Source organism: Mobula birostris, chromosome 10 (genome assembly GCF_030028105.1).
Source record: "Mobula birostris isolate sMobBir1 chromosome 10, sMobBir1.hap1, whole genome shotgun sequence".
Taxonomy (NCBI): domain Eukaryota; kingdom Metazoa; phylum Chordata; class Chondrichthyes; order Myliobatiformes; family Myliobatidae; genus Mobula; species Mobula birostris.
The window spans coordinates 38,025,183-38,040,755 of NC_092379.1; the positions used below are offsets into that span (position 1 = coordinate 38,025,183).

A 15,573-nucleotide genomic window follows, 5' to 3' on the forward strand; every position below is an offset into this window, starting at 1 on the left:
GTTATGCAATCACTGGTGCCAGGCAGACAATCTCTGAAGAGTATTGATAATGGCTGGGGGTCACCCACCCCTACCCAGAACAGGGCGATGGCAAACCACTTCTGTGGAAAAATTGGCCAAGAACAATCATGGTCATGAAAGGACTGCAATGTTCTGACAAGAACTGTCCTTTGTTATTCAAATAACAAGCCATGGGTAAGAAAGGACATTAAGGACATCCTGAACGCTAAAAAGAGGGTATTTAGAGATGGATATAGGGAGGAGCTGAGGGCAATACAGAGGGACCTGAAAGCTAGGATCAGGGAGGCTAAAGACAGGTATAGGAGGAAGCTTGAGTGGAAGCTCCAGCAGAACAACATGAGAGAGGTCTGGAGTGGGATGAGGACCATCACTGGGTTCCGGCAAACTAGCAACAGAGGAGCTGAAGGCAGTGTGGACAGGGCCAATGAACTTAACCTGTTCTTTAACAGATTTGATATTGTGGCCCCTGCCCATCCCCCACATGAGTCATTTGTTGTCGGCCCCCAACCAACACATATTCCGCTCTCCCCTCCTACCCCTCCGCACAGCCCCCCACCCTGCTCTCATGACGATACCCCTTCCCCACACAAAACCACCACGGTGGGCTTCACAGCTGAACAGGTGAGAAGACAGCTGAAACGTCTCAACCCAAGCAAGGCTGCAGGACCGGATGGTGTCAGTACCAGGGTGCTCAAAGCCTTTGCCCCTCAGCTATGTGGAGTACTTCGCCACGTCTTCAACCTGAGCCTGAGGCTCCGGAGGGTTCCCTTGTCCCTCTGCCGAAGACGCCGCGCCCTAGTGGCCTCAATGATTATAGACCGGTGGCATTGACCTCCCACATCATGAAGACCCTGGAGAAACTTGTTCTGGAGCTGCTCCGGCCTATGGTCAGGCCACACTCAGATCCCCCCCAGTTCGCCTACCAGCCCCGACTAGGAGTTGAGGATGCCATCGTCTACCTGCTGAACCGTGTCTACGCCTACCTGGACAAGCCAGCGAGCACTGTGAGGGTCATGCTTTTTGACTTCTCCAGTGCGTTCAACACCATCCGCCCTACTCTGCTGGGGGAGAAGCTGACAGCAATGCAGGTGGATGCTTTCCTGGTGTCATGGATTCTTGACTACCTGACTGGCAGACCACAGTACGTGTGCTTGCAACACTGTGTGTCTGACACAGTGATCAGCAGCACTGGGCCTCCACAGAGGACTGTCTTGTCTCCCTTTCTCTTCACCATTTACACCTTGGACTTCAACTAATGCACAGAGTCTTGTCATCTTCAGAAGTTTTCTGATGACTCTGCCATAGTTGGATGCATCAGCAAGGGAGATGAGGCTGAGTACAGGGCTACAGTAGGAAACTGTGTCACATGGTGTGACCAGAATTATCTGCAGCTTAATGTGAAAAAGACTAAGGAGCTGGTGGTAGACCTGAGGAGAGCTAAGGTACCGGTGGCCCCTGTTCCATCCAGGGAGTCAGGGTGGACATGATGGAGGATTACAAATACCTGGGGATACGAAATGACAATAAACCGGACTGGTCAAAGAACACTGAGGCTGTCTACAAGAAGGGTCAGAGCCGTCTCTATTTCCTGAGGAGATTGAGGTCCTTTAACATCTGTCAGACGATGCTGAGGACGCTCTACGAGTCTGTGGTGGTCAGTGCGATTATGTTTGCTGTTGTGTGCTGGGGCAGCAGGCTGAGGATAGCAGACACCAACAGAATCAACAAACTCATTCGTAAGGCCAGTGATGTTGTGGGGATGGAACTGGACTCTCTGACGGTGGTGTCTGAAAAGAGGATGCTGTCCAAGTTGCATCCCATCTTGGACAATGTCTCCCATCCACTACACACTGTACTGGTTGGGCACAGGAGTACATTCAGCCAGAGACTCATTCCACCAAGATGCAACATAGAGTGTCATAAGAAGTCATTCCTGCCTGTGGCCATCAAACTTTACAACTCCTCCCTTGGAGGGTCAGACATCCTGAGCCAATAGGCTGGTCCTGGACTTATTTACTGGCATAATTTAGATATTACTACTTAATTATTTATGGTGCAACTGTAACGAAAACCAATTTCCCCTGGGATCAATAAAGTATGACTATGACTATCGTCCACGTCATATGACGCAGAACATAACGAATAAAGCAAAGTCTATTTTAGGAACCACCTCTATGACAGCCTATACTCAGCAGGAAAGGGTGCAGTAAATCATAAACACAAGAGGTTCAGCAGATGCTGGAAATTCAGACACACACACACACACACACACACAATGCTGGAGCAACTCAGCAGGTCAGGCAGCATCGAAGGAAAGGAATAAATAGTTGATGTTTTGAGCTGAGGTTCTTCACCAGGACAGGAAAGGAAGGGGGCAAGAAGCCAGAATAAGAAGGTGGGTTGGGAGGGGGAGGAGAATGTGGCAGGTGCTAGGTGAAGCCAGGTGAGTTGGGGGGGTTAGGGAAGGTAGGTGGGTGTGGATGATCAGAGGCCAAAAGGAGTTGGATGCAAAATGGAAAGGGCTGAAGGAGGAATATAATAAGAGAGGAGAGTGGTCTATGTTCAAAGTTCAAAGTAAATTTTATTATCAAAATACGTGTACGTCACCATGTACAACCCTGAGATTAATTTTCAGCAAATCTATCGAAGAGTAACTACAACAGGATCAGTGAAAGGTCAACTAGAGTGCAGAAGGCAACAAACTGTGGAAATGCAAATATAAATCCATGGCAATAAATAATGAGAAGATGAAATAACAAGACAACAACTCCCGTTGGTTACGGAAGAAAGGGAAGGAGAAGGGGCTCCAGAGGGAGAGGAGGAGAAGAGAAGGGGCAAGAGGGAAACCAGAATGCAGATAAAGAGTTAACGTTCTAGGCAGAGAGTCAAGAATGCAGTAAAGTACCTTCGGAATGTAGACCTGGCAGATCACGTCCTTCCCGGACTGCATATCTCTGATGTCCTGGGTCAAAAAGATGCTGCGCCAGTCATATTCAGGATTTGGCTTGCAGATGAAGGTCTTGGGTTTCTCAGCTTCATAGTAGGCCGCAAAATCAAGATATCTGCAGCGAGAAGCACTCATTAGTACTGAGAGAAGAAGGTCATAAGGTCTTTAAGTTCAAGGTTGAGCTCAAGTTTAATTCTCATCTGGCCGTACACATGTATGCTGCTAAATGAAACAGCATTTCTCTGGGGCCAAAGTTGCAAAGCACAAGCACACAAAGACACACACAGTACATACAGTTATGATAGGACATACAGTCACCAAAAATTATCGCACAGGCCTGAAGTTTGATGGGGTGCTTGGGATGTTGACCTGGAGCCAGGAATAAGCATGCAGCAGTTCCTCAGCTTGCCCCAGATCAGCAGACGAGGGCAACTGAGCTTGTCTTGTGCTGGGTCTGCCGCAAGCAATCAAGCTTGTATTCCATGGAGTGGACACTAGAGGACAGCACCGACAGGAGCAACCAGCCACCCCAGACCAGCAGGGATTCCAGCACGCCCGCTGCACCCCTGTTCTCTTCCACACTACTCAACTCCAGCCATCACTACTGTCTACTGTGGTTTACGTTTCTGTAAACCCTTCATCAACCAGATTTGCTAATTTCACTGTTAAAAGTTCAGATTCATAGATACGTCACAGGTACGTCAAAACATACAGTGAAATGTGTCATTTGCATTGGCAAAACAAAGGATCAGCAGGGACAAATATCAACACACATTCTGGCAAAAATGGGTGAGATTTGACAGGTTAAACTCTCCTTTAAGATCATCTTTAAACAAACCAGCTTTGGGGCATAAAACAATGATAAACATCACGCCAACTCTATGCGTTGATTATACAACCTTATTTTTTTACAGACCACAATTCAGATCAGATCAGGTTCATTTACTTATCGGAGGTGCACCGAAACAGACAGTGAAACATGCCACTTTGTTAACAGACAACACAACCAAAGTGTGCTGGGGGGCAGCATGTTCCGGTGACAACCTGGCATGCCCACCATGTTCAGCAGAGCAACACAAGCAACAAAACACGGCAAATTTGGAGTATTTTGTGCAGTTTCGGTCACCTACAAACGTACAGGAAAGTCGTAAGTAAGGTTGAAACAATACAGAGAAAATTTACAAGGATGCTGCTGGGTCTGGGAGATAGATTGGAGGAGTTACAAGGAACGGCTCAATAGGTCAGGAATTTATTCCTTGGAATGCGGAAGAATGAGAAGTACACAAAATTATGAGGGGTAGAGATAGGGTAAAAGCAAGCTGGCTTTTTCTACTGAGGTTAGGAGGGAGTGCAACCAGAGGTCACAGGTTAAAGGTGAAAGCTCAAAAGTTTAACAGGAACCTGAAGGGAAGCCTCTTCACCCAGAGGGTGGTGAGAGTGTGGAACGAGCTGCCAGCGCAAGTGGTGCTTGCAAGCTCGATTTCAATGTTTAAGAGAAGTTTGGATAGGTACATGGATGGTAGGAAGTATGAAGAGCTGTTGTCCCGGTGCAGCCAATGGGACTAGGCTGTTTAAATGCTGGACTAGATGGGCCAAAGAGCCTGTTTCTGTGCTGCACTTTTCTATGACTCTGAAAGCTCCCCTTCCACTCTGCCACTCACCCATCCACTCATACATTCAGACAGGCCTCCAGTCCTTAGCCCCGAAACCTTATGTTTCTATCCTGCACCCCAGATAAAACAACCCTCTAGAAATCGTGGACGCATTGGTAATTATTTTCCAATGTTCTATAGATTCAGGATCAGTTCCTGAGGACTGGAGGGTAGCTAATGTTATCCCACATTTTAAGAAAGGAGGGAGAGAGAAAACAGGGAATTATAGACCAGTTAGCCTGACATCAGTGCCGGGGAAGATGCTGGAGTCAATTATAACAGATGAAATAGCAGCACATTTGGATAGCAGAAACAGATCAGTCCAAGTCAGCATGGATTAATGAAGGGGAAATCATGCTTGACTATTCTTCTGGAATTTTTTGAGGATGTAACTATGAAAATGGACAAGGGAGAGCCAATGGATGTAGTGTACCTGTACTTACAGAAAGCCTTTGATAAGGTCCCACATAGGAGATTAGTGGGCAAAAATAGAGCACATGGTATTGGGGGTAGGGTACTGACAGGGATAGAAAATTGGTTGGCAGACAGGAAACAAAGAGTAGGGATTAATGGGTCTCTTTCAGAATGGCAGGCGGTGACTAGTGGGGTACAGCAAGGCTCAGTGCTGGGATCGCAGCTATTTACAACATACATTAATGATTTAGATGAAGGGATTAAATAACGTTAGCAAATTTGCAGATGACATAAAGCTGAGTGGCAGTGTGAAATGTGCGGAGGATGTTGAGATAATGCAGGATGACTTGGACAGGTTGGGTGTGTGGGCAGATGCAGTTTAATGTGGCTAAATGTGAGGTTATCCACTTTGGTCGCAAGAACAAGAAGGCAGATTAGTATTTGAATGGTGTCAAGTTAGGAAAAGGGGAAGTATAACAAGATCTAGGTGTCCTTGTTCATCAGTCACTGAAAGTAAGCATGCAGGTACAGCAGGCAGTGAAGAAAGCTAATGGCATGTTGGCCTTCATAACAAGGGGAGTTGAGTATAGGAGCAAAGAAGTCCTTCTGCAGTTGCACAGGGCCCTGGTGAGACCACACCTGGAGTATTGTGTACAGTTTTAGTCTCCAAATTTGAGGAAGTACATCCTTGCTATTGAGGGAATGCAGCGGAGGTTCACGAGGTTAATTCCTGGGATGCTGGGCTGTCATATGTTGAAAGATTGGAGCGACTGGGCTTGTATACACTGGAATTTAGAAGGACAGGGGATCTGATTGAAACATTTCAGATTATTAAGGGATTGGACACGCTAGAGGCAGGAAACATGTTTCCGATGTTGGGGCAGTCCAGAACCAGGGGCCACAATTTGAGAATAAGGGGTAGGCCATTTAGAACAGAGTTGACGAAAAACTTTTTCACCCAGAGAGTTGTGGACCTGTGGACTGCTCTGCCTCAGGAGGCAGTGGAGGCCAATTCTCTGGATGCTTTCAAGAAAGAGATAGATAGAGCTCTTAATGATAGCGGAGTCAAGGGATATGGGGAGAAGGCAGGAATGGGGTACTGATTGTGGATGATCAGCCATGATCACAGTGAATGGCGGTGCTGGCTCGAAGGGCCGAATAGCCTACTCCTGCACCTATTGTCCATTGTCTATAACCCAAACTTGTCCAACCTTTATAAACTTTCCTCATCCTCCTGCACTCCAGATAAAATAACCCAATTGCAGAGGAGAAGATGACGGCACGACACAGCGCGCAGCGACCACTCCGGTGATGAATATCTGTTATCTGTCAAGTAGGGTGCCGTGTACAATTCTGATTTGATGGAGGCAGACGTGAGAGCACGGAGGAACATCTGGTGAAACTTCTGAAATGCCTGTTTCACTGCCTCTGCTACTGTGTGATCCGAAATCTCCGGAGGGGAAGGCCCCGAATCCTCGGCTTTGCTCGTTGCTCGTCGGCCGGGGCGGGGTCGAAGCGCTCAGCAGAGATGGTGCTCGGTGTCAGAGGGCTGGTCAGAGGCTCGAAGTTTTCGGACGGACTCAGAGTCGGCTGTGGTCGGGTGCTTCCAGGATGCTGCATCGGCAAGTTTGCAACACTGGAGGCTCATGGTAGGGAGAGTCTCTCCCTTCTACTGTCTGCGTGAGATGTTGGGGCTATCGGGACTTTGAGACTTTTTTTTAACCATGCCCATGGTCTGCTCTTTATCAAATTACGGTATTCCATTGCACTGTTGTAACTATATGTTATAATTATGTGGTTTGTGTCCCTTTTAGTCTTGGTCTGTCCTGTGTTTCTGTGATATTATACTGGAGGAACATTGAATCATCTCTTAATGCATGCATTTCTAAGTGACAATAAACGTGGACTGTCCTCATAATCTAATCTTGTCCAACGTTTATAAACTTCCCTCGGCCTCCTGCACTCCCAAGAAAAAAATCCCAATCTTGTCCAACCTCAATGTAGAGACAAAAGAGATTTATACTCTCTCAGTCAGGCAGCATCCTGGCCAACCTTTTCTGCATCCTCTCTCAAGTGAGTCTCAGACCAAAGGGCACAGCCTCAAGATAGAGAGACGTCCATATTCAACGGATACGAGAAAGAATTTCTCAGCTAGTCTTGTAGGGATTCCCATTCTGTGGTCGATGGATCCCTTGGTTAACGGTAGGGGTCAATGGCATAAAACAGGTTGGTAACTCCTGAGCTACCGCTAGAGTGGTGAATCAGCGGAGTTTGTTGCCACAGACAGCTGTGGAGGCCAAGCCCCTGTCTATGGTCTAGTTACCCGTCCTCAAAATCCAACCAAATGTCCCCACGCCTGTGTAAGTCAGTCCCTGGACCACTTTCTCCCCTAGAGGAGAATCGTGGGAGAGTTCAAGACCTCAAAGTACAAGGACGTCCCCTTAGAACAGAGATGAGGAGGAATTTCTTAAGCCAGAAGGTGGTGAACATGTGGAATTCATTGCCACAGATGACTGTGGACGACAAACCACTAGTGGAGGCTGATAAGTTCTTGATTAGTCAAGAGTGTCAAAGGTTATAGGGAGAAGGTTGGAGAGTGGGTTTGGGAGGGATAATAGATCAGCCATGATGGAATGCGGAGCAGACTCGATGAGCCAAATGGCCTAATTCTGCACCTGTGTCTTATGGTCCTGCAGTCTTAGCCTCCATATCCTTCCTACAATAGGGTGACCAGACTGCAACAATATTCCAAATGGAGGCTGACTGAAGCTTTTTACAGCTGTGAACTGTCGTCTTGACTCGGGTACTGAGTGTACAACCAAGAAGGCAAAGACTTCTCTGCACCCTCTTGACCATCCTACCTATCTGCATGGCCATTTGCAGGGAGTTATGAACTTGGACCCCTAGCTTTCCTTTCTACATCAAAGATCCATTCCCTCTGTACCTTGTTCAGCTCTCCTTCACTCACTGCTTTTAGTCAGGAGACATGGCTGAAATATATTTGCTGCTGATTGCAGAGACTTATTTTAAATTAACTCTCTTTTGTTGCTGTCAATTTAACTGGAGGCCACAAGTCCCACCGGGCCATCTCTTTGCCCAACAAGTCCCACCACGCCATCTCTTTGCCCAACAAGTCCCACTACACCATCCCTTTGCCTAACAAGTCCCACCACGCCATCTCTTTGCCTCACAAGCCCCACCATACCATCCCTTTGCCTAATGTCCCACCACGCCACCTCTTTGCCCAACAAGTCCCACCATGCCATCCCTTTGCCTAACAAGTCCCACCACGCCATCTCTTTGCCCAACAAGTCCCACTACACCATCTCTTTGCCTAACAAGTCCCACCTTGCCATCTCTTTTCCTAATTTGTTGACTACTGAATGAGCACTTGCCTTTGACACCATAATTTTTTAAGCAGTTGAGGGATGCAGTCATTATAACAATCATGTGGGGTACTTTTGCCTTTGGGCGATGATGGGAGATTGGTCAGCTATATCTTATACGGTGCATCCACATCACTGGAGAGCTGTATGATACAGATGTGAGAGGGGAGGGGCGGCGGCAGTGGAGGGAGGAGTGGGAGAGAGGACTCAGAGAGGGGAGTGGGAGGGGTGTTGGGGGGAGTGAAAGAGGGGATTGGGAGGTGTGTGTTGGAGGGCATGCATGGGGGATTGGGAGCGGGGGAGTGCAAGAGCAGAGTGGCAGGGGAGTGGGGGGAGTATTGGGAGAGAGAGTGGGTATGAGTGGGAAGAGGAAGCAACAGAGGAAGTGACAGGGAGAGTGGGAGGGGGTGAGGGTGGGTACATGGGAGGAGAGACTGGTAATGGTCATTTAATATCTCTTTCCATTAGGTGTTAACTTAATGGACCATTGCAACTTGGGTGTATGTTCAACAAAGATTGCTAAGATGAGATATGTTGAGGTTTTTTTTGAAATGTATCTCAACTTCAGACCAATGTGCATTAATGGAAGAGTTTATAGAGAGTCCATACCAGGCAAAATCCTCCCCACCATTGAGTACACTTAACTGCCACAAGAAAACAGCATCCAAGATCCACACCCAGGCTCTCAGCTCATTGGACAAAGAGGTCCAAGCAGACTGGGGTCCCACACCATCAGGTTCAGAAACAGTAATTACCCCTCAACCATCAGCATGGATACCTTCACTCACCTCCACCCTCAACTCATTCTACAACCGTATGGACTCTTTTTCAAGAACTCTGCAACTTGGCACAATCCATCTTCTTTTGCACACTGGTTGTTTGTCAGCCTTTGTTATTTATAGTCTTTCACAAATTCTATCGTACTTGCAAGAAAACAAATTTCAAGGTCATATCATATATGTACCTTGATAATAAATTTACTTTGAACTTTAACCTTTGATGTAATAGAGATGGGAAAGTGGTGCTAAGTGTCATTGACGCAGTTCAAAGTACATTTATTATCAAAGTAGGTATACGACATCCAATCCTGAGAATCGTCTCCTTACAGGCAGCCACAGAACAACGAAACATAAAAGAACCCATTAAAAAAGTGAAGACTGCCAGACACCCAATGGGCAGAAACAAAATTAAATCGTGCCAACAATAAAAGTAAGCAAATAACTTTCAGAACTGAAGTTGACAGAAGTGAGTGCACTGACACGAAGCCAGTCGTCACTGCAGCCAGTCCAGGAGCCTGTTCGTTGCAGGCCACGGCCTCAGTTCAGCGCACTGCTCAGTAAACCTTGCCAAGCAGCGAGCTGAATACCAGCCCATTCATCACCTCCTGACCTTTTCAATCTGGCCCGGCACTTAAATCGTCCAAATCTCAGGTCGTTCCTCGCTCTCGGGACCCGGGCTCTGCCGGTTCGATGCACTCTTGGCTCTGTGCCTGAGACCACATATCACTGTATGTTTCGATGTACTGTACATGTGACAAGTAAGGCTAATCTTTAATCTTTTCATAACCTATACACACACACACTTTATGGTTCAGAGAGACCATACAGATTTTGGTTCACAATGTTGTCACTTGCTTCTACTGTTTGCATAATTTGTGCTTTTTCCCTTTCTCCGTGCGTCGGGTGTTGGTCTTTAGTTTTAATTGGGTTCTTTTGGATTTCTTCCTTTGCAACTGCTGAGAAGCAAGGAGATCTCAGGGTTGTATAATTTACACATTCTTTGATAATAAATGTACTTTGAAAGTTCGAAACACACACACGCATGAACAGAGCCCCACTCCATTTCGAGGTGGTCCTTAAACTTACTCAGATGGTAAACGCCAGCTTTTTGGGAAGATGTTGTAATCTTCTGGGTATTGCCTTAGCATGCGATTTAAGTTCATGACCAGCAAATCCTTCATACAGATTTCGTGCATCCCAAGAAAGTAATTCATTTTCTGTGTGAGGAGAAGAATTATCAATCCATACAGACGGTATACCAGTATGACGTGGCATACGTTCAGTGACCATTTTACTAGGTGCTCCTGCTCCTTAATATAAAATATCTCATCAGCCAAGCATGTGGCAGAAACTCAATGCATAAAAACATGCAGACATGGTCAAGAAGTTCAGTCATTGTTCAGACCAAACATCAGAATAGAGGGAGAAGAATTTGTGATCTTAGTGACTTTGACCGTGGAATGATTGCTGGTGACAGACGGTGGTTTGAGTATGTCAGAAACTGCTGACCTCCTGCAGTTTTCATGCACATACCAAGAATCAGTGAAAAGCTTGTCTTGCCTACTGTTCACACAGATCAGTACAATGAGGCAGAACAGGGTAAAATAATCAAAGTACAGAATAAAGTGTAAAAGCTGCCCAGAAAATGCAGCACAGGTAAATGACAAAATGCAAGATCATAATGAGGTAGAGTACTGTGCAAAAGTCTTAGGAGCACATCTAAAGATCAAGGGTGCACAGTACTGTAGTGATTTTATGTACTGCTGCCACAAAAAAAAAATCTAATTTCATGACATGTGTGAGTGATGATAAATCTGATTTTGATACGGGTGTCTATTGCGGACTGAGTGGGAAGTGGGGCAGGGAGAGGGGAATGAATCATGGTTGGGAAAAGGGAAAGGGAGGGGGAGGCACCAGAGAGACATTCTGTAATGATTAATAAACCAATTTTTGGAATCAAGTGACCTTGCCTGGTGTCTCAGGGCTGGGTGTGTCTGCACCCCCCCACCCCGGCACTCCTTCTCTGCCACCTGTCCCACACGCCTCCTGGGGTGCTCCACCCTCGCCATTCCCAAAATCCTTTGTTCCCACCGGAGTTACAAACTCGCTCTCTGCTCCACGATGACAAATACAGTACTGTGTGCAAAAGTCTTAGGCACATCATAGCCATTATGTCGTATGACGTGGGCAATCATGGTCTCCTGACCGTGATTGTTCTCAGCAAATGTTATCTACAGAAGTGGTCTGCCATCGCCTTCTTCTGGGTATTGTCTTTACAAGATGGTAGGGATGGATTCTCAATATTCCTGGATTTCAGCGCTTTAAAAGGGATAGAGAGGGGGGAAAGGGGAGGAGGGGTGGCAGTACTGGTCAGCGATACTACTACAGCTACAGAAAGGGTGTGTAACGTAGCAGGATCCTCTTTTGAGTCAGTATGGGTGGAAGTCAGGAACAGGAAGGGAGTAGTTACTCTATTGGGAGTATTCTATAGGCACTCTGGTATCAGCAGAAATACCGAGGTGCAGATGGGGAGGCAGATTTTGGAAAGGTGCAAAAATAACAGGGTTGTTGTCATGGGTGACTTTAACTTCCCTAATATTGATTGGCACCTGATTAGTTCCAATGGTTTAGACGGGGCAGAGTTTGTTAAGTATGTCCAGCATGGATTCCTGTCACAATATGTTGACAGGCCGACTAGGGGGAATGCCATACTAGATCTAGTATGAGGTAACGAACCAGGTCAGGTCACAGATCTCTCAGTGGGTGAGCATCTGGAGGACAGTGACCACCGCTCCCTGGCCTTTGACATTATCATGGAAAAGGATAGAATCAGAGAGGACAGGAAACATTTTAATTGGGGAAGGGCAAATTATGAGGCTATAAGGCTAGAACTTGCGGGTGTGAATTGGGATGATGATTTTGCAGGGAAATGTATTATGGACATGTGGTCGATGTTTAGGGATCTCTTGCTGGATGTTAGGGATAAATTTGTCCAGGTGAGGAAGATAAAGAATGATCAGCTGAAGGAACCATGGGTGACAAGTGAGGTGGAAAACCTAGTCAGGTGGAAGAAGGCAGCATACATGGTCTAGGAAGCAAGGATCAGATGGGTCTATTGAGGAATATAGGGTAGCAAGAAAGGAGCTTAAGAAGGGGCTGAGGAGAGCAAGAAGGGAGCATGAGAAGGCTTTGGCGAGTAGGGTAAAGGAAAACCCAGGCATTCTTCAATTATGTGAAGAACGAAATGATGACAGGAATGAAGGTAAGACCGATTAGAGATAAAGGTGGGAAGATGTGCCTGGAGGTTGTGGAAATGAGCGAGGTCCTCAATGAATACTTCTCTTCGGTATTCACCAATGAGAGGGAACTTGATGAAGGTGGGGACAATATGAGTTGCCTCACAGGTAGATAGGGTAGTTAAGAAAGCTTATGGGGTGTTAGCTTTCATAAGTCGAGGGACAGAGTTTAAGAGTTGCGAGGTAATGATGCAGCTCTATAAAACTGGTTAGGCCACACTTGGGAGTACCATGTCCAGTTCTGGTCGCCTCACTTTAGGAAGGATGTGGAAGCATTGGAAAGGGTACAGAGGAGATTTAACAGGATGGGGCCTGGTTTAGAGAGTATGGATTATAATCAGAGATTAAGGGAGATAGGGCTTTACGCTTTGGAGAGAAGGAGGATGACAGGACACATGATAGAGGTATACAAAGTATTAAGAGGAATAGATAGAGTGGACAGCCAGCGCCTCTTCCCCAGGGCACCACTGCTCAGTACAGGAGGACATGGTTTTAAGGTAAGGGGTGTGAAGTTCAAGGGGGATATTAGAGGAAGGTTTTTTATTCAGAGGGTGGTTGGTGCGTGGAATGCACTGCTTGAATCAGTAGTGAAGGCAGATACACTGGTGAAATTTAAGAGACTGCTAGACAGGTATATGGAGGAATTTAAGGTAGTGGGGTTACATGGGAGGAAGGGTTTAAGGGTTGGCACAACATTGTGGCCGAAGGGCCTGTACTGTGCTGTACTATTCTATGTTCTATGGTTAACCCCCTCCCCACCAAACCATTGTCAATACTCTTCAGAGATTGTCTGTCTGGCGTCAGTGGTTATATCATCAGGACTTCTGATCTGCACTGGCTGCTCATACGGCCATCCACCAGCTGCCCCCATGGCTTCACGTGACCCTGATCAGTGGGGCGGGGGGGGGGGGGGGTCTAACCAGGTGCTACACCTTGCCCAAGGCTGACATGCAGGCTAGCGGAGGGAAGGAATGCCTTGTAATTACAGCATCAACATCATGAAATTTAAAAGCTGAGTGGAGTTTCACAATGGTGCAGGTTCTGGGGGTGGGGGCGGAATGGGAGCTTCTCATTGGCTCTTCTGTGGGTCAATTACCTGGTACTGCTTTAGTGACATGGCTTTATCCCATGACACGAAATTGTCCGACCAGTACAATGTCCATTGCTCCTCTTCACCAACCTCTTTCAACCCAAAGATTGTGGCTGCACGGTGAACTGCGAAAGAAACAATGCCAGTTCAGTCTGTGATTGTAGACTGGAGACCAGTAGATTGCCGCCGTCGCAGGAGGAAGGAAGGAAGGTGGCGGACTGGAGAATGGAGAAACACCGGAGCAACAAATGCAGGAATGGGGAGGGTCTTCATAAACACGAGAGGCTCTGCAGAAGCTGGAAACCCAGAACAACACATGCAAACTGTCGGAGGAACACAGCAGGTCAGGCAGCATCTAAGGTATTGAATACACAGTCGATGTTTCAAGCCGAGAACCCTTTTCAGTCCTCATGTAGGGTGCAGGTGAATCCGAGAGATTCTTACTCTCCAGACACTATTTTTCAGATTTCCTGCAAACTGCAAACTCACATTTCAAGGACATTTTACAACTCAAGTTCCCTGCTTTTCTTTAATACACAACTTGCATTCTTTTGCACATTGGTTGTTTGGCAATCTGTGTTTACGTGGAGTTTTTATTGTAAATTCCATTGTAGAAAGCACGGCAGCGCCTCTACTTCCTTGAGAGCCTGTGGAGAGTCAGCGTGACCTCTAAAACTTTGACAAACTTCTATAGATGTGTGGTGGAGAGTATATTGACAGGCTGCACCACAGCCTGGTAGGGAAACACCAATGCCCTTGAATGGAAAATCCTACAAAAAGTAGTGGATGCTGCCCACTCCATCACAGGTAAAGTACATCTACATGAAACATTGTCACAGGAAATTAGCATCCATCATCTGACTCCCTCCTTCATTGCTGCCAACAGGAAGGAGGTACAGAAGCCTCAGGACCCATACCACCAGGTTCAGGAACAGTTACTACCCCTCAACCATCAGGAAGGAGGTACAAAAGCCTCAGGACCCACACCACCAGGTTTAGGAACAGTTATTACCCCTCAACCATCAGGAAGGAGGTACAGGAGCCTCAGGACCCACACCACCAGGTTCAGGAACAGTTATTACCCCTCAACCATCAGGAAGGAGGTACAGGAACCTCAGGACTCACACCACCAGGTTCAGGAACAGTTATTACCCCTCAACCATCAGGAAGGAGGTACAGGAGCCTCAGGACTCACACCACCAGGTTCAGGAACAGTTATTACCCCTCAACCATCAGGAAGGTAGTACAGGCTCTTGAACCAAAGGGGTTAACTTCACTTAACTTCACTTGCTCCATCACTGAAATATTCCCGCAACTTGTGGACTCACTATTAAGGACTCTTCATCTCATGTTCTCGATATTTATTGCTTATTTATTGTTTCTTTCTTTTCAGATTTGCACAACTTGTTGCCTTTTGCACTCTGGCTGACCCCCAAGTTGTCGTGGTCTTTCATTGATTCTGTTAAGGGTTTTATTCCATAGATTTATTGAAAATGAATCTCAGGGTTGTAAATGGAAACGCATACCTACTTTGATAATAAATTTTACTTTGACTTTGACTTCGTGGACACCAATGATTGATTAACTAATCACCTACTTAATGTGAACAGTTTGAATAGAGTCAGGCAGATTGACAGAATCACTTAATTACAATGGTAGCACGTCCCAACTAGCACAACCCTTTCTGTTACAGGGTTGACGCATGGCACCCTGAATATACAACTAAACAGAGGTTTAAGTGATGAAACAGATCTGTCCTGAACTGGGCCTTAAGAGGCAGGGATATATCTTTCACAAAGTGCTGATACCGATCTGATGTCTTCCCCCTATGTAGTTTCAGCTGGGCAGAGTCAGAATGTCCCACACACAATGGTCGGTTTCACAAATCACAAAGTATTAGTGAGTCCTAATGAAGGGTCTCCGCTTGAAACTTACTTTACCTTCTGCAATGAAGGTCCTCCGTCTCTGACGATCTTCAGGACTCCCTT

The 15,573-nt window shown here is 46.5% G+C and overlaps 1 protein-coding gene across 1 annotated transcript in view; it reads right to left on the reverse strand.

Moving 5' to 3' along the window:
* LOC140203597 (uncharacterized) overlaps positions 1 to 13,708 on the reverse strand; it is a 55,838-nt gene extending 42,130 nt beyond the window's left edge. Inside the window, exons 1-3 of the mRNA XM_072269645.1 lie at positions 13,592 to 13,708; positions 10,286 to 10,416; positions 2,927 to 3,083 (exon numbers count right to left, since the gene is read on the reverse strand). Coding sequence (XP_072125746.1) covers positions 2,927 to 3,083; positions 10,286 to 10,416; positions 13,592 to 13,612 — 309 coding nt within the window. The 5' untranslated portion in view covers positions 13,613 to 13,708. The remainder of the gene's footprint in view (positions 1 to 2,926; positions 3,084 to 10,285; positions 10,417 to 13,591) is intronic.
* Between the last annotated feature and the right edge of the window lie 1,865 nt (positions 13,709 to 15,573).